This window comes from Bos grunniens, chromosome 18 (genome assembly GCF_055505025.1).
Source record: "Bos grunniens cultivar Pamir isolate PY7600 chromosome 18, Bosgru_T2T1.0, whole genome shotgun sequence".
Lineage (NCBI taxonomy): Eukaryota > Metazoa > Chordata > Mammalia > Artiodactyla > Bovidae > Bos > Bos grunniens.
Genome location: NC_141182.1, coordinates 50083005 through 50102603, shown reverse-complemented (window position 1 = coordinate 50102603; position 19599 = coordinate 50083005). Strand labels below are relative to the sequence as shown.

Genomic DNA, 19599 nt, shown 5'->3' with positions numbered 1-19599 from the left:
ATAGTTCCTTCTCTCACCTCCTTCAGATCTTTACTCAAACGAAGTCTGCTCAATGAGGCCTTTCCTGACTGTCCTATTTATTTATTTTTGGTCCACACAAAGTGGCATGTGGGATCTTAGATCACAACCAGGGATCAAAAAACGAGCGCCCCCTGCAGTGGAAGTGAGGAGTCTTAACCATTGGACTGTCAGAGAAGTTCCCTGAACCACCCTATTTAAACGCACAGTCTTCCCTCCTCTCCCTGCCCTTCCCAGGTTTATTTTTCTCTTTAACAAGTGTCACCTAATCACATATACTCATCTATTTATTTATTACATATACTTATTTATTGTGCCCCCCTCACCAGAAGCCAGTACCAAGACGGCAAAGATTTTTGTCTGTATTGTTTCTTGCTATGTCCCCAGAGCCTAGAAAAGCATATGGTAAGCACTTCACAGAAATTTTGAAAAGAATGGTTTTTCTATAAGAAATTTCTCTCATGTATAGAGCTCTTGTTCTGTACTGGCTCTGTGCCAAGCTCTTTACAGACACGATTTCACTGCATTTCTCTCTCACTAACCCTGAGTAAGAGGGAATGCCATGAGCCCACTTTACAAATGGGGACACAGAGGTTCAGAGCTCTGCCAGACTGTAGCCTTTGCTTGTAGTCACCAGGCTAGCTGATATGATCTCATGTATGTGAGGTATGTAGTACCCAGCTTGGTACCATCAGTCACAGCTTTGTAGGATGAGTTATTGTCACAGGTTCTTTTTATGTATTTTGCCCCTTGGAGTGAGCTGCCACCTAGCTCCTGAGTCAGACCCTTGTGTCTGGTACAGTACAGGGGGTGGTTTCTGTCTTGAAACTGAGTCACCTGGAAAGGGGTGTTAGGCACAGACCCAGGGCTCTAAAATGAGTCATCTCTTTACAGACCAATGAGAAGTCATAGTAGGGTCCCCCTAGTGCATCATACAGGCTGGGAAGCTGAAATTCAGAAAAGTATAAGGCTCTTCTGAGGTTGAATAGTACAGGGACAGAGATAGGGAGGTCTGATTCCTGACCAAGTGGGATAGACAGGGTTGAGGGGGAGGCTGTTCTGTGCAGTGTCATATCCCTTCTTCAAGTGGTAGGAGAGATGCCCCAGCCAGCTGCTTCTATTCCAGACTGTGAGAAGAGGGGTGAGTCAGCCTATTGTGGGGGGAGCATGCTTTAAGCCTGTCCTCCTTCCCCCATCAACAACACACACACCCAGATGGGCTGGGAGCTGGTTTTCTGGGATGCCAGGGCTCCTGAGTCAGCACAGGGAATCTTGGCTGAGTGTGTTCTGGGAAATGTCAGGCCTACAGGAAACAAAGGACTCCCACTCACACCATCCTGCAGGTGGGTGGGGAGCCGAGAGACCAGGGTGTATGGGCAACGGGGGCCCAGTGTGCAAAGGGCTGGTTGTGAGGGAGTTTTCACATGGGGCGGGGGGAGCGGGTAGCAGGATATGGCTATTTGAAACAGAGGGTGAACTTGCAAAGTGGAGGGGCTCCATGTGCAAGGGAAATGTTTGCTGGGGACATATGTGTTCAAAGGAGAGATGCGATGAACCTACTAGGAGTACAAATAAGAGGTTGACAAAATGTTCACGCAACGGAGCAGTGAGTTTCTACAGGAGAGGAAAGTTTGCAAAAAAAAGACGTGTAGGAAACTGAAAGGTCTGCTGCGTACAAGTTTCTCCGAGGTGAGTGGAAGGGCATAAAATGGCACGTGTGCGCTCCGGTAGTGCCCCTAACCACCCTTAGGCCCCGCCCCGTCACGCACAGCGGGGCGTATTTTGTGCCAGTCAGTGACCTGCTCCTCTGTCATTGGCTAGCTGACCGGACGGGGCGGGCGTGAGGAGACTCCCGGAAGCGCAAGAGGCCCCCGGCGCGTAGCTGACCCCGAGCCAGGGAGTGGGTGCTTAGCAACCAGGGGAGGTGCCCAGTAACGGGATGGGGGGAAGACTGAAGGAATTGTGGGTGCCTAGCAACAGAGAGGAAGGCGGTGCCTAGCTACGAGGGGGGTACTCAGAGCAGTGGAGAGGTAGCCCTGGAGGATCTGTGGGTGTCTAGCAACGGGGAGGACCCTAGCAACGGCGGAGATGGGACTGGGGAAAGTGGTTTGGAGAGGTGCGCGGGAAGAGCCATGGGTTCTTAGCAATGAGAGAGGGAACCAGGAGAAACTGGGGGGCCTATTAACAGGGAAGGAAGTCTTTGGCGGGTGGGAGCCTTAGGGTAGACAGGGAGGAACGTGAGGCAAAGAAGAGATCAGTCCCACAACTCCTACCCATACCCTCCTCTTCTCCCCCAGACAATGTGGCAGGAGGTGGGGGGCCTACTGCGTGCGACCTGTGGACAGCTGGGCCGGACTATTGGTCTGCCTTGTGGGGCCCTGGGGCCGGGGCCCCGCTGCTGGGTAAGAGGCTGGGGAGGGGTTTCCAAGGGGAAGAGGCTGAAGGAGACTTCAGGGGGCCAAAGAACAGGGAGGGGTCTAAAAGAGCCAGGCAGATACCATATCCTCCACTCCTTACCAGTGTTCACATCTCTTGCAGGGGCCATGTGGGGATTTTTGGGCCCAAAAACTTCATCACAATGGGCCTGGCAGAGGCCTGGGTGAGGAGGACATTCGCAAGGCCCGGGAGGCCCGGATCAGGAAGACGCCCCGGCCTCAGGTATCATTGCATACCACTCAGCAACACCCCCATGAAGGCAGCTGCCCTCCGGAGCTTGGGGAAGGGTGTGGTGGCAGGTTGGTCGGACTGCCTGGGTGCTCTGTCCATCTTTTCCCGCTCAGACCTTCTCCCCACTTCCCACTTCCCAGCTGAGTGACCGTTCTCGAGAACGCAAGGTACCCGCCTCCCGCATCAGCCGCTTGGCCAACTTTGGGGGTAGGTGTGACTATGGGAGACTGTGACCTAGATCAGAAGAGGTGACATTTACAGAATGAAGCAAGGGAGAGAGTGAATCAGAGAGAGAGGAGGGAGAGATGGAAAGAGAATGAAGGCAAAGGTCTGTAAAACCAAGAGAAATAGAGAAGAATGTTATGTTTATTGAGAACCTGGAATGTGCAGGGCCCCTTACACGTGATCTCTGCAGTGAATCAGTGAGTGTTTGTTTCCATTCTATAGAGGAAGTGGAGGCTAAGGGAGGTAAACAGGACTAAACCCTGGGTCCTGCACCAGGATTATTCAGACTTCAGGTCACAACCTGCATGAAATAATTTAGTAGGTTGCAACCAGCATTTAAAAGAAGAATGGAAAATATGAGTGCAGATGTAGAGTCAGGGAGAAGTCTCGTTTCATGAAACATTATGTATCACTGGTCTCTATCGGTTATAATGCAAATGTCTTCTTGACTGTGAATCATGGTTCAAGTTTTAAAGATACTGATTCACAGTGTAAAGTAGTCAAATGCACTGCTTAGAGCTTTGGCACCAGGCTGCCCGGGGTTCAAGGGGGTGATTCTTATGCATCCTCACTTTGTGAGTCTGGATAAGTTACTTCTCTGAGCCTCGATTTCCTTTTCTGTAGAATGGAAGTGTTTCTATAAAATTTCTCTCATGAGGGTGTGAGGACCAAATGAGTCAGTACATAAAAGGCACTGGGAATGGTTTTTGGCAATGGGAAAGTGCTCAGAAAATTCAAACTATGATTATTTATGGAAATGATGAGAATACAAGAGGCAGAGTGACTTAAGATGTCTTTAAGGACGAGGAGACAGAGAAGGCAGAGGAAATCAGAGCTGGAGAGATAACATCAAAAGGAGGAACTGAGAGGAGGCCTAGACAGACATACTGGGTGGAGGGAAGGGCAAAGATGGAGAAAAAGCTGACTTAGAAAAGGACAGGTGCGCATGAAGAAGAGAAACAGGAATCATAGGAAGACAGAGCGACCTGCGGGGAGAAGGGGATCGTTTCCAGGCCTTCTTACTCTTGGCTGTACACTGGAGTCATCTGGGATGGATGCCTAAAAGAAAAAGAATTCTGAGGGACTTCCCTAGCGATCCAGTGGTTAGCACCTTGCCTTCCAATGCAGAAAGTTTGGGTTCAGTCCCTGGTCGGTGAGCTAAGATCGCACATGCCTTGTGGCAAAAAATCCTGAAACATAAAACAGGAGCAATATTGTAACAAATTCAAGACTTTAAAACTGGTCCACATCAAAAAATCTAAAAAAAAAATAGGGCTAGTGACTTCCCTGGTGGTCCAGTGGTTAAGAATCCAACACAGGGGACTTGCGTTCGACCCCTGGTCGGGAAACTAAGATCCCACATGCCGAGGGCTCGTCTCAGGCCAGTATAACCAGAACCTCAGTGGTGGGGCCTGGGCATCGTATTTATAAAAGCTCCTCACGTGATTCTGGGTGCAGCCGGGGGTGAAAAACACTGACCTGGGAGACAGAGACAAGGAGAGAGGGTTGGAAACAGAGGTAGCTTCACCTCCATGGGAACCTCAAGCAGGGAGACAGTGAGTAAGAGACTGATGTAGAGACAGAGGGATGCAGAGAGTTGACTACAAAGAGATGGGAGACAGGGGTACATAGAGGGAGACAGGAAAGAGGGTCAGGGAGGTGATGAGGGGATGGGGAAGGAGATCACCCCAGGGCAAGTGAGCACTCAGGTCCCCCTCTCCCTTCCCCAGGACTGGCTGTGAGCTTGGGGCTGGGAGCACTGGCTGAGGTGGCCAAGAAGTCCCTGCCCGGAGGAGGTGTACAGTCAGGTAAGTGAGCCACGTGCCTGGGTCCACACCCTGGCCTTGCTGTGTGTCCTGGGACAAGTGGTTTCACCTCTCTGAGCCCGTTTCCTCATACAGAGAATGGAGCCAACAATGACATATCCACCTCTTTGGGTCATGGTGGAGTGCTCAGAGCAGGTGAAGCTGCTGTCAGGGTGGTGATGGGTAGAAGCAGGTCATGGGGGAAAAAATGTAAGCCATCCACAGTGCAGTTCCTAACTGTAAGCAGCAGAGGAAGTACAAAAATAGGAGAGCTGCTGAGGGTCTGTGGCCAATAGAGATGGACGGGCAGTGTAGAGATCAGCATTTGTGGGTACGATTCCCCAGCATGTCAGTGTCTTGAAACAAAAACAGGGGTGGATATTCTAAATGAAAAAGAGACTAGAGAGATAATAATCGACAAAGGGAATGTGTGAGCCATGATTGAATGTTTGAAAAAAAATGACTATAAAAGACTTTGGGGGACAAACGGGAAAGTCAGAATATGACTGGATGGTAGATAGTTGAGAATTAGTGTTAATTTTCTTTTTTTTTAATGTCAAATTTATTAACTCTGCTATTATTTTAATTTTGTATTTTTTGGCCACGTGGCATGTGGAACTTCCCTGACCAGGGATCGAACCCACGTCCCCTGCATTGGAAGCATGGAGTCTTAGCCACTGGACCATCAGGGCAGTCCCAGTGTTAATTTTCTTGGATGTGATTTTGGCATTGTGATTGTGTAGGGGATCATTCTTCTTCTTAGCACAGGTTGAGTGCTGCAGATCAGTCAGCAAAAATAATGGTCAGTGTCTGGGTACAGTTAAAGTGGGTGAAGGAGCATGTCAAAACTTTGAATCAGGTGTGTAGGTATTCACAGGATGAATGCATCCTTTCTGTCTGTTTGGATCTTTTTCAAAGCAAAAAGTTGGCAGTAGGTGGAGGAACGGTCTGGCTTTAAGGTAAGGCCAGACTGAATTTACAACCTTTTTTGCCACTTCTGTGCTGTGTGACCTAGAGCCAGGCAAGGCACCTTTCTGAATCTCTGGCTTCCTCACCTTGAAATTTAAGGCATTGGTTTTTCTTACTTCCTGGGGTGATTGTAGAGATTCAGCCAAAGAATCCATAGAAACACTTAAAATTCTGCCTAGCACAAGGTGAGCCCTCAATAAAGAGCTCAATAACTGTTATGAAATAAATAAAAGCTTAATAAACACTTTATTGAATATAGAATTTGCATATAGAACCACACACATCTAATTGTACAGCATGGGTCGTTTTCACAAAGTGGACGCATCTGTGTACCCATATCAAAAAACCCTAAAACAAGCAGTTCTCAAACTTTTTAATCTTAAGATCCATTTATATCTTTAAAACTGAGGAATGGATAGACCAAATGTGTTATATCTATACAATGGGATTTTATTCAGCCATGAAAAGGAATGAAGGACTGATCCATGCTATTGTGTGGTTGAATCTTGAAATACTATCCTGAGTGAAAGAAGCCAGACACAAAAGGCCATATATTTTATGATTCCATTTATCTAAAATGTCCAGAGGAGGGAAATCTACAGAGATAGAAAGTAGATTAGTGGTTTCCAGGGGCTCAAGGGCAGGTGGGTGAGGGAAATGGGAGGGGGTAACTGCTCACAGGCTTCCCTGGTGGCCCAGTGGTAAAGAATCCACCTGCCAATGCAAGAGCCACGGGTTCGATCCCTGGGAAGACACCCTGGAGAAGGAAATGGCACCCCACTCCAGTATTCTTGCCTGGAAAATCCCATGGACAGAGGAGCCTGGCAGGCTACAGTCCATGGGATCATAAAAGAGTCAGACACAACTTAGTGGCTAAACAACTGCTAATAGGTATGGGTGCCCTTTTGGGGGTGAGGAAAATGTTCTGTAATTGATCATGGCGATAGTTGCACAACTGAAAATGCTAGAAGTCCCTGAACTGCGTGCTTTAAATGGGTATATTATATCATGTGTGAATTACATCTCAATAAAACCATTAAAAAACAGAATGAGAACCCCAAGAACTTGTTTATATTTACTATATGTGCTGTATTGGAGATTAAAACTGAAAAATTTGGGACGATTCCCTGGTAGTCCAGTGGTTGAGACTCTCTGCTTTCACCACCGATGGCCTGGGTTCAATTCCTGGTTGGTGAACTAAGATCCCATTTTTTTTTTGGTGCAGTTTTGCCAAAAAAAAAAAAAATTGAAATTTAAAAACTGAAAAATGTTGTAAACAAGAATATACACACTCACTCCATCTGTCATCAGAGCAATTACAGCATCACAAGTCACAGAACTTCTGGAAAACGCCACTGAACATTTATAGGCTAATAAGGGTAAAAAAGGGAAAATAATGTATTGATATAATTATGAAAGTTCTGTTCTCACAGACTCTCCTAGAGGGTCTCAGGGCCCCCAGACCACAGTTGGAGAATTGCTGCCCTGGTTCTCCAGAAGCTCTTCTGTACCCATTCTGGCATGTCCTCCCCACATCAGGGGTCCCCACTGTCTTGGCTTCTGACCCTCAAGATTAGTTGTGTCTGTTTTTGCTCCTTACACCCGTATCATCAGACAGTGTTTCATGGCATGTGTCTGGCTTGTTCCGCTCAGCATTCTGTTTAAGAGGTGTGTCTGTGTTACTGTAAGCTGTCATAGGTTGTTCAACGCTGTTCTCATCACCCCGTGGCTCTTCCACAGTCCCTTTGTTGGTTCTATTGATGGTCCTTTGGGTTGTTTCCATTTTGAGACTGTTGTAACAGTGTTGCCGTGAACCTTCTTGGGCATCTGTTGGTGGACACATTTATGCATTTCCCTTGGGGATATACCTCAGAGAGAAATCGGGTACAGTTGTATGCTTCAGTGGAAACTTCCCAACTGTTTCCCAAAGGGCCTGGGCCGTGGCACGGTCAGCAGCAGCGCTGGCGTTCCAGCGTTCCACATCTTTGCCAACACTTGGTATTGTCGTCTTTGTTTTAGCCATTCTGGTGTCTGTGCGGTGGTGTCATAATGATCTTTTTTGTGGTTGCCGTACTAACGATGATTCTCTCCACCCTAGAGGGAGGCTCCCAGCCAGGCTCCAGCCTTTTCCTGTCAGAGGCCAACGCTGAGAGGATCGTGCAGACCTTGTGTACAGTTCGGGGGGCTGCCCTCAAGGTTGGCCAAATGCTCAGCATCCAGGGTACAGCAGCATGATGACTCTTGACTCCTGACCCCTGACCTCAGCCTCACCCCACCCCACCTACCACCAAGCCCCGGCTTCAGATACTCCCACAGGGCCCCTCGTAGCCTCCCCTCTCACTGGCTTCTCGCTATCTCCCAAGACAACAGCTTCATCAGCCCCCAGCTGCAGCGCATCTTCGAGCGGGTCCGCCAGAGCGCCGACTTCATGCCACGCTGGCAGATGCTGGTGAGTGCTCCGAGCGGGAAAGGCTGGTGAAGGAGGCCTGCCCCACCTGCCTGGCCCTCCTGGCTTCATGGCTCGGCTCCCTGTCTGACTCAGTGTTCCCGTTCGTTAAACAGGAATCACTAAAGCCGACATCTCGGAGAATGGTGGTGATGAGTCAGTGAGAAAAAAGCACAGGGCTCTTCGTCCAGTTCCTGGCAGGCTCAGGGCTCTGTCTGGGCTGTGAAAGAGGCTGTGAAGCACTGTGGTCAGAGGCCAGACTTTGGGAGTTCAAACCCCAGCTCTGCCACTTGCTACCTGTGCGGTCAGACACATGGCCTGCCCTTTCTGCTTCAGTGACCTCATCTATGATTGGTGGTAGTTCTAACAACACCCACATCTTGGGGTTACAGAAACCAGTGTGTGCAGAGCACCTGAAAGGGCGCCTGACACACCACGAGTGACATGCAAATGTTAGCCGTTCTTATTACCGCTTTTTAATTAAAGGAGAGCGTGTCTGTAAATAGGTTGGCACAGTGCCTGACACTGAGTAACTGCCCAGGACATGAGCTGTTCTAATCACTGGGGCAAGGGTGTGGAGCCCAGGATCCAGCCACCTGCCTTCTGAGTGTTGTTCTCTCTCTCTCCATATGACCCTGCCCGCCTCTGAGCCACTCTGCGCAGGGCCCAGCCCACAGGAAGAGCTCTGTAATTTTAGCTCTTTTTTATCATGTTAACTGTAGAGTTAATAATACAATATATGGATATATGGGTATAATGGAGGACAATTATCAATCTTGAAATGAAGAAGTGTTAGTTGCTCAGTTGTATCCGACTTGTGTGACCCCATAGATTGTAGCTGGCCAGGTTCCTCTGTCCATGGAATTCTCCAGGCAAGAATACTGGAGTGGGTTGCCATTCCCTTCTCCAGGGGATCTTCCTGACCCACTGATCAAACCTGGGTCTCCCACGTTGTAGGCAGATTAACTATACCTAATAGCATTCCCCACAGCAGCCTGCACAGCCTCAGGAGTATGGGCCTTCCAGTCTGTCAGCGCCTGGCTCATCACCTTGGGCCAGGAGGTCTCTCTCTGAGCCTCAGTTTCCCCATCTGTAAAGTGGGGTAGCAGCCAAGAGCTTGGCCCAAGGCCTTGCATGTGGCGAGTGGGGTTATTGACCTGTGAAGCGCTCAGCACAGGGCGTGGACCCAGCTGCCTGAAACGATGATGACAAGTGTCATGACCACTCTCTCCAGAGAGTTCTCGAAGAGGAGCTCGGCGGGGACTGGCAGGCCAAGGTGGCCTCTCTGGAGGAGGTGCCCTTTGCAGCTGCCTCCATTGGGCAGGTGCACCAGGGCGTGCTGAGGGACGGCACAGAGGTGGCCGTGAAGATCCAGGTGAGAGGGGAAGCAGGGTGGGAGTTGAGGGGGGGCACCTGGCCACCCCAGGGGTGGCCACCCCAGGGGGACTGCAATCCCCCCTCCCTCCTCCCCTCCCAGTACCCAGGCGTTGCCCAGAGCATCCAGAGCGATGTCCAGAACCTGCTGGCGGTGCTCAAGATGAGCGTGGCCCTGCCGGAGGGTGAGGCACGCAGTACCCCCCTCACCCCAACCCCAACTGTGGTGGGTGGCACCCTGAAGAGATAAAGTGGAGGGGGGGGGCTGGACGCAGCAGGGGGTGGCCAGCAGCTCATGGCAGGGTGTTTCACGTGTGTGAGCCCGAGTGAGCACCCAAGTCTGGGTGTTTGAAACAGAAGGGACACCAAGGTGGGGAGAACCCAGGGTATAGGCATGTGACAAAGTCAGGCTTAGACGTGCTGACAGAGATCCTGAGAGACAGAAGCCCAGACAGAAATCCAGAAACAGACACACGGGATGTGCAGAGCGGGACAGGAGGCCTGAGAACGAGCCACAGAAACAGGAGGGGGTGTTAGTGGGACCTCACGAGTGTGTTACAGTATGTGAGAGAGCACCTGAGGGAGATGGAGCAGAGTGTGTGTGTGTGTGTGTGTGTGTTTGTGAGAGAGAGAGAGAGAGAGGGTGGGGGGAGAGTGAGAATGAGAGTCAGGCCCAGAAGGAAGCTTCAGAGACACTGGAAGCAGCATAAGGGAGCAAGAAATAGGGACAGAGGGGGACTCCCCTGGCCGTCCAGTGGTTAAGACTGTGCGCTTCCACTGCAGGGGGCACAGGTTCAATCCCTGGTCAGGGAACTAAGATCCCACATGCCATGGTGTGTGCAGTGTGGCCAAAAAAGGGACAGAGAATAGGTGGCAGATGTGACTGTGAAAAGGGCCTAAGGACCAGTGTGCGTGCCCAAGAAAGAGACCCCAGCCAAGAGGCTTCCACAGAGCCTGCAGCTGTGTGAAGGGCTGAGGGGAGTGTGTGCCCAGAGCGTGTGGGTGAAAGACATGGAGCAGAAGGGATGAGGGCTGGGGAGACAGAGTGACAGACACGACTGGCAGCAGAAGATGTCCCTGAGTGGGAGCCTGAGGGGTCAGGCAGGGGGCAGGAGGCAGTCTGTGGCCTTCCCTGCCTGACATGGCTGCACCCTCCCCGCCCCCCGCCCCTACTTCCCACCCCCAGGCCTGTTTGCTGAGCAGAGCCTGCAGGCCTTGCAGCGGGAGCTGGCATGGGAGTGTGACTATCGTCGTGAGGCAGCCTGTGCCCAGAACTTCAGGTGAGCTGACGCCCCTGTAGGCCCCTGGGCAGGCTTTCCTGGTAGTTCAGGCAGTAAAGAATCTGCCTGCAATGCAGGAGACCCAGGTTCAATCCCTTGGTGTGGGGAAGATCCCCTGGAAAAGGGAATAGCTACCCACTCCAGTATTCTTGCCTGGGAAATCCCAAGGACAGAAGAGCCTGGCGGGCCACAGTCCATGGGGTCGGGAAGGGTTGGACACGACTGAGTGACTAACACATACACGCAGGCTCCTAGAGGCCCCCTTCTACCCTCCAGATTCCTTCACGGGCCGAGAGGGCAGCTGGAGCCCTGCGGTGGGGCTGGCAGACTGCTTCTCTCTTCATTCATTTGATCATCCATCCAGCCCTTCACTCATTACTTCATTCACACCCTGTGTCCTCTGTGAGCATTCTAAATTCCTCTCTCTAAATGTCTCTACTTTCTCATCGGTCAAATGGGACCCTGAACCCCTGCAGTCCGATGCAGGAGACAGACTTGTCAGCAGGCACTCAGTCACACCCACTGGACTAACAGAGATGAAGCTATCAAGAGTTGGGGGCTCCAGGGACTTCCCTGGTGATCCAGTCCCTAAGATTCTGCCCTTACAATGCAGGGGCACAGGTTCAATTCCCGGTCAGGGAACTAAGATCCCATGTGCCTCACATCGTGGCCAAAAAATAAACTTAAAAACAAAAGAGCTGGGGGCTCCAGGTCATCCCTTATACTCTGTGGGCAGGAGGAACAATGGATAGAAGCGTTTTGGAGAATGGTTTGGCATCATCAAGGCTTAGGATCCATATCTAACCCAAGAGTTGCCCTCCTGGCTAAATACTCTAGGGACATGTATGCCAGTACACACCATCAGACTTTTCCAGAATACTCCGAACACTCATAGCCCCAAATTGGAAACAACCCAAATCTATCAGACTTATCCAGCAGGGTGAATAAATTATGGTATATTCATCAACACAGTATCACGTAGCATTGAAAAGGAGTGAACTTCAGCTCCGTGGAACAGTGGTTGTATCTTAGAGCATCGTGATAAACTGCAATTAATTACATCTCAGTGAGACCCTCCACAGTGCGAAGCATGGCCCACATGTTTACTGAGCCCAGCTCTGTAGATATGAAGGCAATAGAAGGCAGTGGTTAGGGGCCTGGGCTCAGATGTGGGATCCAGTCAGGATTCAGTCCTGGGTCAGCCCTTAATGGACTGGGTAGCTTTAATCTGCATGGTGACCTCAAGAGAGCATCCTCAGAGAAAGTGAGGATAAAGGGGAATTGTGCTGGGACTTCCCTGGTGGTCCAGTGGCCAAGACTCCCTGCTTCCAATGTAGGGGGCCTGGGGTTCGATCCCTGGTCAGGAAACTAGATCCCACAGACCACATCTAAGAGTTCACAGGCCACAGCTAAAAGGTTCTATGTGCTGGAACTAAGACCCAGCACAACCAAATAAGTATTTTTTTAAAAGAGGGAGTTATTGTGCTGACTAAATGCTCAGCAGAAGCCTGGCCCATGAGGAGCAGTTCAAACATCAGAGATTTAATCAACAAGCACAAAAATACCATCCCCCAAAGCAGAATGTCAATGCGGGAGACCTGGTTAGATTCCTGGGTTGGGAAGATCCTCTGGAGGAGGGCCTGGCAACCCACTCCAGTATACTTGCCTGGAGAATCCCCATGGACAGAGGAGCCTAGAGGGTTACAGTCCATGGGGTCACAAAGAGTCAGACATAACTGAGTGACTAAGCACAGCATAGCAAAGTAGGACCTGGAGATAAGAGAGTGTCAAGTGGGCTGGGCCAGAGCACTCCTGTGTGGGGTCTGGGGAGACCACCCCCTCCCAGAATTTCCCAGTGCTCTTAGGATAAAACCCACATCATTTCCCCAGCTCCCTGTCCCCCCACCCCCATCCCCAATGCCTTCCTACAGGTCCCCAACCAGAGGCCTTGCTCATATTCTTTGCCTCCCATATCTCACAGTAACATGCTTATCTCAATCTACTGTTGGTCTGTTTGTTAGAATGTGGTCTTCTGTGACTGATGGCGGGGCAGCGGGGTATGCCTGGGGCTCCTGTTACTGCTCTGTCACCCAGCATCATCCAACACAGGGATGGACGCCAAGAGCGCCCTTTATTAGTCAGTGTTCAGAATAATGACTCCAAGGAGTGGCCAACGAGTATCACTGTGGACTCAGAGATTTGTATATCAGTGACTATTTTTCAGATAGATGAATTAATAAGTTGATGAGAAAGTAATGCTCATTGAGTTTAACACACTGAGCTCATCCTGGGGTGACCAGAAGTCAGAGAAGTGTTTCCAGTAGGGAAGTGGTCCCTGGGTCTCCAGCTGCACTTAGGAGCAGGCACAGAGATATTTGTTGAATGAATGCATGAGTCAATGAAGGAAGTGTCTGAATGGGTGTCAGTCCAGCCAGGTATTGGCCATCACTCAGGGCAGAGAGGAAAGAAGAGGGCAGGAGAGAAGATGAGACACAGACTTTCCCATGGAAGACTTCTCAGAGGAGGGGGAGGGCTCAAGCCAGGGCCACAGGGGCCTGAAGAGTGAGGTCCCCACCCCTACCCTCCCATCTGCCCCAGGCAGCTGTTGGCAGATGACCCCTTCTTTCGGGTGCCGGCGGTGATTCAGGAGCTGTGCACGACGCGGGTGCTGGGCATGGAGCTGGCTGGAGGGGTCCCCCTGGACCAATGCCAGGGCTTGAGCCAAGACATCCGGAACCAGGTACATGGACTCATGGGACAGTCAGAAGGGTGCTGCCCTGGGGCAGGGCTGGCTGGGCGGGGCAGGTCAGACCCATGGTCCCCCTCCAGGCTTCAGAGGGCTTTACAGGGGGCACATGACTCTGAGATTTCTGTTACTCCTTCTCCCCACCCCAGATCTGCTTCCAGCTCCTGAGGCTTTGTCTTCGGGAGCTGTTTGAGTTCCGATTCATGCAGACAGACCCCAACTGGGCCAACTTCCTGTATGATGCTTCCAGCCACCAGGTGGGTTCCTTGTGACGTGTCAGGGTGCGTCAGGTGCTGTAACAGATATTTCCCACTATGTCAGTAGCTCAGCACAATAGCTCCAATAGCTGTTGTAGCAGGCTGGAGCGGCCTCCTCCATGCAGTGATTCAGGGACCCAGGCTCCTTCCCTTTTGTGAGTGTGCCACCACCCCCTCCCCACACACACCCCAGGCCTTGAAAGGCTCTCCTTCCAGTGCAAGGGGAAAGAGAGGTTGAAAAGGTAACCTCCTGCCTAACTGCTTTGGCCAGAAATGACCCATCATTCTCTTCACCATTCCATTGATAGGAACTGGACACATGACTCATCTAGGTGCAAGGGATGCTGGGAAATCTCTGGCTAGGCAGTGGCAATGGAGAAGAGTCATTACCTCACCTGTCATTCACTTAGAACATCCCAAGTATTAACAACTACTGCCTCTTGACAGTGATGCCAAGACAACTCCGACCCTTGCCTTCCCAGAGTTCCTCACCCAACACAGGCCCCATCACCAGACAATGTGACCTGCAGTTAGTACCTTGGTAGGGAAGCACAGGCCACAGAGGGGTCAAGTGATGGGGGAAGCTCAGGGGTTGGTGGGAAGCCAGGGAAGGTGGCTAACCCTGCCTGGGGTGAGTGGGGCCAAGGAAGCTGAAACCAGAAAGACAGGAGAGGCACAGCCATTTAAGGAGCAGGGAATAAAGAGCTTTCCTGGTAAAAGACACAGGTAATCCAAAGGCCTGGGAGTGACAGTTTGCACTGAAAGGCTCTCGGCATGCATGGTTGCTCAGTAGCTTTCCACCGTGGTCTGTGCCATTCCGTCCCCGGAGGAGTCCTTCTAAAGCACAAGTCCCTTCCACAGCTTCCAGCAGCCTCAGGGTCAAGTGAGCCATGTGCTGAGGGCAACAGGGCCCCACTGCATCCAGCCTCTGTCCCTTGCCACCTTCTTCCCCAAGTGCACAGACGCCTGCATCCCTCCAAGGCTCCCACGGCAGGGAGGGCAGTTTTCCCAACTTGGGGGCCAGGGTGGGGGTGGAGGGCAGTGATCTGAGTCCTGACATCAATTCGCTGGGTCTCAGAAGCTGTTTTATTTTAAAGGCATAGACTATGTTGCCAGTGGGAGGGATCATATTGTTTCGGGACACTTGTGTTTGATGTTTATATTTATGTGTGCATTCGCACTGGAGCCCAGAATAATCTACTTTTTTTTTTTTTTTTGGAGTATAGAGCTTCCCTGGTGGGTCAATAGTAAAGAGTCCGCCTGCCAATGCAGGAGACGTGGGTTCTATCCCTGGGTTTCAGAAGATCCCCTGGAGGAGGAATTGGCAACCCACTGTAGTATTCTTGCCTGGAAAAATCCCATGGACAGAAGAGCCTGGCAGGCTCCAGTCCATGGGGTCGCAAGAGTCGGACACAACTTAGCGACTAAACAACAATAGTTGCTTTACGCTGATGTGTCCGTTTTGCTGTGGAGCACAATGGATCAGCCATGCGTATCCTTATGTCCCCTCGTTTTTGAATCTGCATTTTCTTACTGTGGGTTGTGATCAATAGTTTGAACTCCACTGTTACAGAGAAACTTACACATGTGTTCATTCCCTAGCAAAACCCCAAAATAACCACAGTGCCCATCAAGCAGATAAATGTGATATATTCACCCAACAGGATCTTAACTGGGCAGAGAAAAAATGAATGTAAGAGCTAGAGCAGTGGGGATGAATTGCAAAACCACATTGAACACAAAGAATTTGCAGAATAACTATCCTAAATGCCATGTATGTGAAGTTTTAAAATACGCAAAACATGACTATGTATTGTTCATGGGTCCACATATATGTAGAACATGTAGCAGTGCACGCATGGGAATTTCAGGAAACAATAATATTTCAGGAAAGTAGTGACCCTGAAAGAGAGGGTAGGGACTGGGGGAGGTAGAATCAGGACCCACTTTGATTGGCAGTATATTTGTGAGTGTATTGGTAGTAGGATTTGTGAGTGTTGATTTCACTTTTCCATGTATTTTCTTATTCTCTGGATGTTTCTTTTTCTTCTGTGCCTAAAACATGTTATTATAAAAACAACTAGAACCCCCAAAATAAAAGCCAGGTCCCTTCAGCTTCATGGTGGGATGGATTGAAGTGTGGAGACCAGAAGCCAGGAGTCCCGGGAGGCAGCTGGTCAGGGACTCGGGCAGGAGGGGGTGTGTTGGGGGGGACAGAGGGATGGGCCCTGGCACCCCCACAGACAATGGGGAGCATTGGTGGACCCCCAGCGTCACTTTCACCATCCCTCAATCCCAGGTGACCTTGCTGGACTTCGGGGCAAGCCGGGAATTTGGGACCGAATTCACAGACCATTACATTGAGGTGAGTGTTCCCCAGCCCTGGGGTCTCTGAAGGGCCAAGCCTCAAGCCAGATACTAAGGCTTGCAGAGAAGGAGAAATACAATATCTGGCATTAAGAAATAAATAATAAGGCCCTGGATCTCTGAAGCCATGCTTTGCAGCTTGTTCAGAGCAGGGGAGGGACACAAAATTAGGAAACTCCTGAATAACAAGTGGTTTCTTAAACCCTAGGAGGCTGGGGTGGGGTGGGGGAGCTGGCAGAAGAGGTGTCAGAGACAGGCCTAGGGCTCTGGCTTGAGGAGCTGGGCCTTGGTGGGTGGGGGGGGGGTCGCCTTTGCATGGGGACAGGAAAGAGTTGGTTACCCCACCCCGCAACACAGACACACAGGCTCCCTGGGGTTCTCTCTGCAGGCCACTCTGGAGGTGCAAAGCTGAGGCTTCTCTGGGTAGTTGGGACATCCCCTCCCCACCCCCACAGTCCTGTTTAGCATGGCCCTCCTGCCTCCTCCCCAGCCTTTTCCAGTTTAAAAAAGCCCTGTCACACGGGTCCCCCGAGGACCGCAGGCGTGACAGATGGCCAGACAGGCTGGGGCAGGGGGAGCCAGGACAGACCAGAACTGCCAGAGTTAATCTTGTATCCCCCTTCCTCCCAAGAAGGGGCAACCCAGTGGTGAAGGGTTCATCCCCCTTCCCCTCCTCGCCGGGCCATTCCCCACTCTGAGCCTGGTTCCTCTTCTGGGAAACAGGGACCCTCCTATGCACCTTTTAATACAGTAAGTCCCCGACACACAAACCTCTAGTTGCAAACTTTCAAAGATGCGAACCTGTGTTCACATGTCCGGTCACGTAAGTTAGTTCACGTCTCTGGCGTAACCGTCACCTCTGTTGTCACCTCGTGCATCCTCTACAGGGGCCTATGCTTTTGTATACTGTACAGTACGGAGTACAGTAGTACAACATCTTTCTCTCAAGCCCCAAATGTCCGGAAGCCAGCGTAAAAGCAGCAGTATATAACTGATCGTGTTAACGGGGTACCCAGGCTAACTTTGTTGGACTTAGGAGCAAAACTGAACTTAGGAATGGGCTCTCAGAAAGGAACTCATTCATATGTAGGGCACTTACTGTAGTAATAGGAATTCATGATATTTATGGTGTTTCCTTCGTGTGGGCAACTTCCCCGGTGGCTCAGTGGTAAAGAATCCACCTGCAATGCAGGAGACACGGGTAGATGTGGGTTCAATCCCTGGGTCAGGAAGATCCCTTGAAGGAGGAAATGGGAACCCACTCCAGTATTCTTGCCAGGAAAATCCCATGGCCATTGGAGCCTGGAGGGCTACAGTCCATAGAGCCACAAACAGTCGGACACAACCGAGCACACACACACCGTGTGAAGCATGCCACAGATACACCTTCATCCTCCCAGAGCCCCATGAGGAAGACAATTTCAGCATCCCCACTTCACAGATGAGAAAGCAGAGGCCCCCAAAGCAAAGTGACTTTCCCAGAGTCAGCCAGTGAGTGGCAGAGCTGGGATGGCTGGCTGGCTCCCAATTCTGTCTGTCTGTCCCTACGCCCTCAACTCCTGCCCACTACATGGCTGGAGAGCTGCTTAGCTCCAAACACTGATTTACTAAACAAGGGTTTTCACCAAGGGCCTCCTGAATGAGTGCCAGACCCTGTGCCACTTGGGACTATACCCAACTGGGATGCCTGCCCTCTTGGGGCTCCAAGTCCAGTATGGAAGCCAGACATCAACCAAGTGATCCCAGAGATGGCAACCTCAGAGGCAGTTCTGGGTCATGGTCACACCCTTTAGCAACTGAGTGTTTGGACCCGTGGGCATCACTTGGCATCTGCTTTGCTCTGTCCTGCTTCCAGGCAGCCTCTGCCTTCCCAGCCAAGTGGGCGGAACGCCTGACCACCCCAACCCCCAGGCTCAGAAACAGTCTTGAGAGAGGCACAGACAGGGGTAAGGTGGAGAGGGAGAGGCTTCCAGGTGAGAGGGCTTAGACAGAGGAGAACAGAAGTGGATCTGGGCAGGGCCAGGCTTCCAGCTCCCGTCTCCAAACCCACCCTTGAACCCCTCTGACTCTGTGCCCATATCCGCCTTTCCAGGTGGTGATGGCTGCAGCCAATGGAGATAAAGACCGGGTCCTGCAGAAATCGAGAGACCTCAAATTTCTCACAGGCTTTGAGACCAAGGTGGGGAGAGTTGGAACTGGTGTCTCCTTGCGGAGAGTAAAAGCGCTTCTCTCTACTGGGGGGAACTGTGGATGAGTGGGGGACTCTAGGGGGACCGCTTCTCTGTACTGGGGCTCTGGGGAGGAGGACTAAATGGGGGTACCACTCATCTATTCTAGAGAGGGAGTGGGGGGCTGGCTGCTTGTGGATTTGGTGGGGCAGGGGGTTGAGGAACAGAAGCTGCATCTCTGTCCTAGAGAGTGAAGGCTATGTGTCAACTGGAGGCCCTGAGAGGACAGGAAGGGTGCTTTCTTTGGGGAGTAGAGGGGGGCTTCTTGTCTCTTAGGGGTTCCGGAAGGAGCGGAGGCTGCCTGTTGTTCTCTGGGAAATTGAGGGCTTGTGTTTATACTTGAGACTCTGGGGGAGCAGAGGGCTATATGTCCACACTGGGTGCCTCTGGTCTCCCCAATCCCTAGGCATTCTCGGATGCCCACGTGGAGGCTGTGATGATCCTGGGGGAGCCCTTTGCCACTCAGGGCCCCTACGACTTTGGGGCGGGTGACACTGCCCGCCGCGTGCAGGGCCTCATCCCTGTGCTGCTGCGGCACCGGCTTCGCCCACCACCCGAGGAGACCTACGCCCTGCACCGAAAGCTGGCTGGGGCTTTCCTGGCCTGCGCCCGCCTCCGTGCCCAGATCGCCTGCCGGGACCTCTTCCAGGACACCTACCACCGCTACTGGGCTAGTCGCCAGGCATAGCCACGGCCCATAGCCTCCTAACCAGAGGACCCATCAGAGAGACTCCATCTCAGGACTCCAGCCCCATAGCAGGCCATCCCCTGCTATGAGGCTTCTTTTCCCCCCCTGCTCTAGGCCTGGGGACCCCCTGTGGGCTTGGGACTAGGACACTCCCAGCTTCATACCCCCATGTCCTGCCCTCCCCACTCCAAAGGGAGCATCCAGGAATTCTACCCTGGTATTTATTTCTGGAAACATTTGAGAGAGTCTTAGGCCCCTCTGCACTGCCATCACGGAGATGCAGAAGCAGCTAGAGGGGGAGCCCCTCACCTCTGCCTCAGGTTCCCCATAGATGTGGTCCGTGAAAGAGGAGGGGGTGGTGGTTGGTGGAGGGAGCTCTTACCTTTGCCTTGCTCACCCCTGCACCAGCTGCCTTCTCCCTGGTGGCATCCTCTCTGTGTGTTTGGGGAGGGCATGGTGGGGGGGGTGGTGAAACTTCAGACCTAATAAAAGTGACCCTCCCATTCCCCCAGTTCTTTTCTCTGCTCCA

At 51.6% G+C, this 19599-nt stretch overlaps 1 protein-coding gene across 23 annotated transcripts; it reads left to right on the top strand.

Annotated features, from left to right (window-relative positions):
* Nucleotides 1–1103: 1103 nt before the first annotated feature.
* COQ8B (coenzyme Q8B) lies at nucleotides 1104–19576 on the top strand. Of its 23 annotated transcripts, none has more exons than XR_015146013.1 (15): nucleotides 1104–1707; nucleotides 2316–2420; nucleotides 2557–2676; nucleotides 2826–2892; nucleotides 4641–4718; nucleotides 7783–7905; nucleotides 8048–8133; nucleotides 9365–9505; nucleotides 9608–9730; nucleotides 10691–10784; nucleotides 13383–13524; nucleotides 13680–13787; nucleotides 16087–16152; nucleotides 18247–18333; nucleotides 18789–19576. XR_015146013.1 is itself a non-coding variant. In XM_086352596.1 (15 exons), the coding sequence occupies exons 1-15, from the start codon at nucleotides 1606–1608 to the stop codon at nucleotides 19068–19070; spliced, it is 1683 nt and encodes a 560-aa protein (XP_086208722.1). In that variant the 5' UTR covers nucleotides 1104–1605; the 3' UTR covers nucleotides 19071–19576. The 23 variants fall into 23 exon arrangements, 19 of the variants coding, with proteins under 19 accessions (XP_086208722.1, XP_086208734.1, XP_086208723.1 ...); XM_086352596.1 differs by having other exon boundaries at nucleotides 9608–9689; XR_015146016.1 differs by lacking the exon at nucleotides 1104–1707 and adding an exon at nucleotides 1855–1918.
* Nucleotides 19577–19599: the final 23 nt, after the last annotated feature.

What these genes read in the sequence shown, in the direction of transcription:
- COQ8B (XM_086352596.1), top strand. Translation starts at nt 1,606, where the DNA reads ATGTTCACGCAACGGAGCAGTGAGTTTCTACAGGAGAGGAAAGTTTGC. An exon ending in CCAAATGCTCAGCATCCAGG is followed by an intron (nt 7,906 to 8,047) that starts GTACAGCAGCAT and finishes CTATCTCCCAAG; the next exon opens with ACAACAGCTTCATCAGCCCC. An exon ending in ATGATGCTTCCAGCCACCAG is followed by an intron (nt 13,788 to 16,086) that starts GTGGGTTCCTTG and finishes CCTCAATCCCAG; the next exon opens with GTGACCTTGCTGGACTTCGG.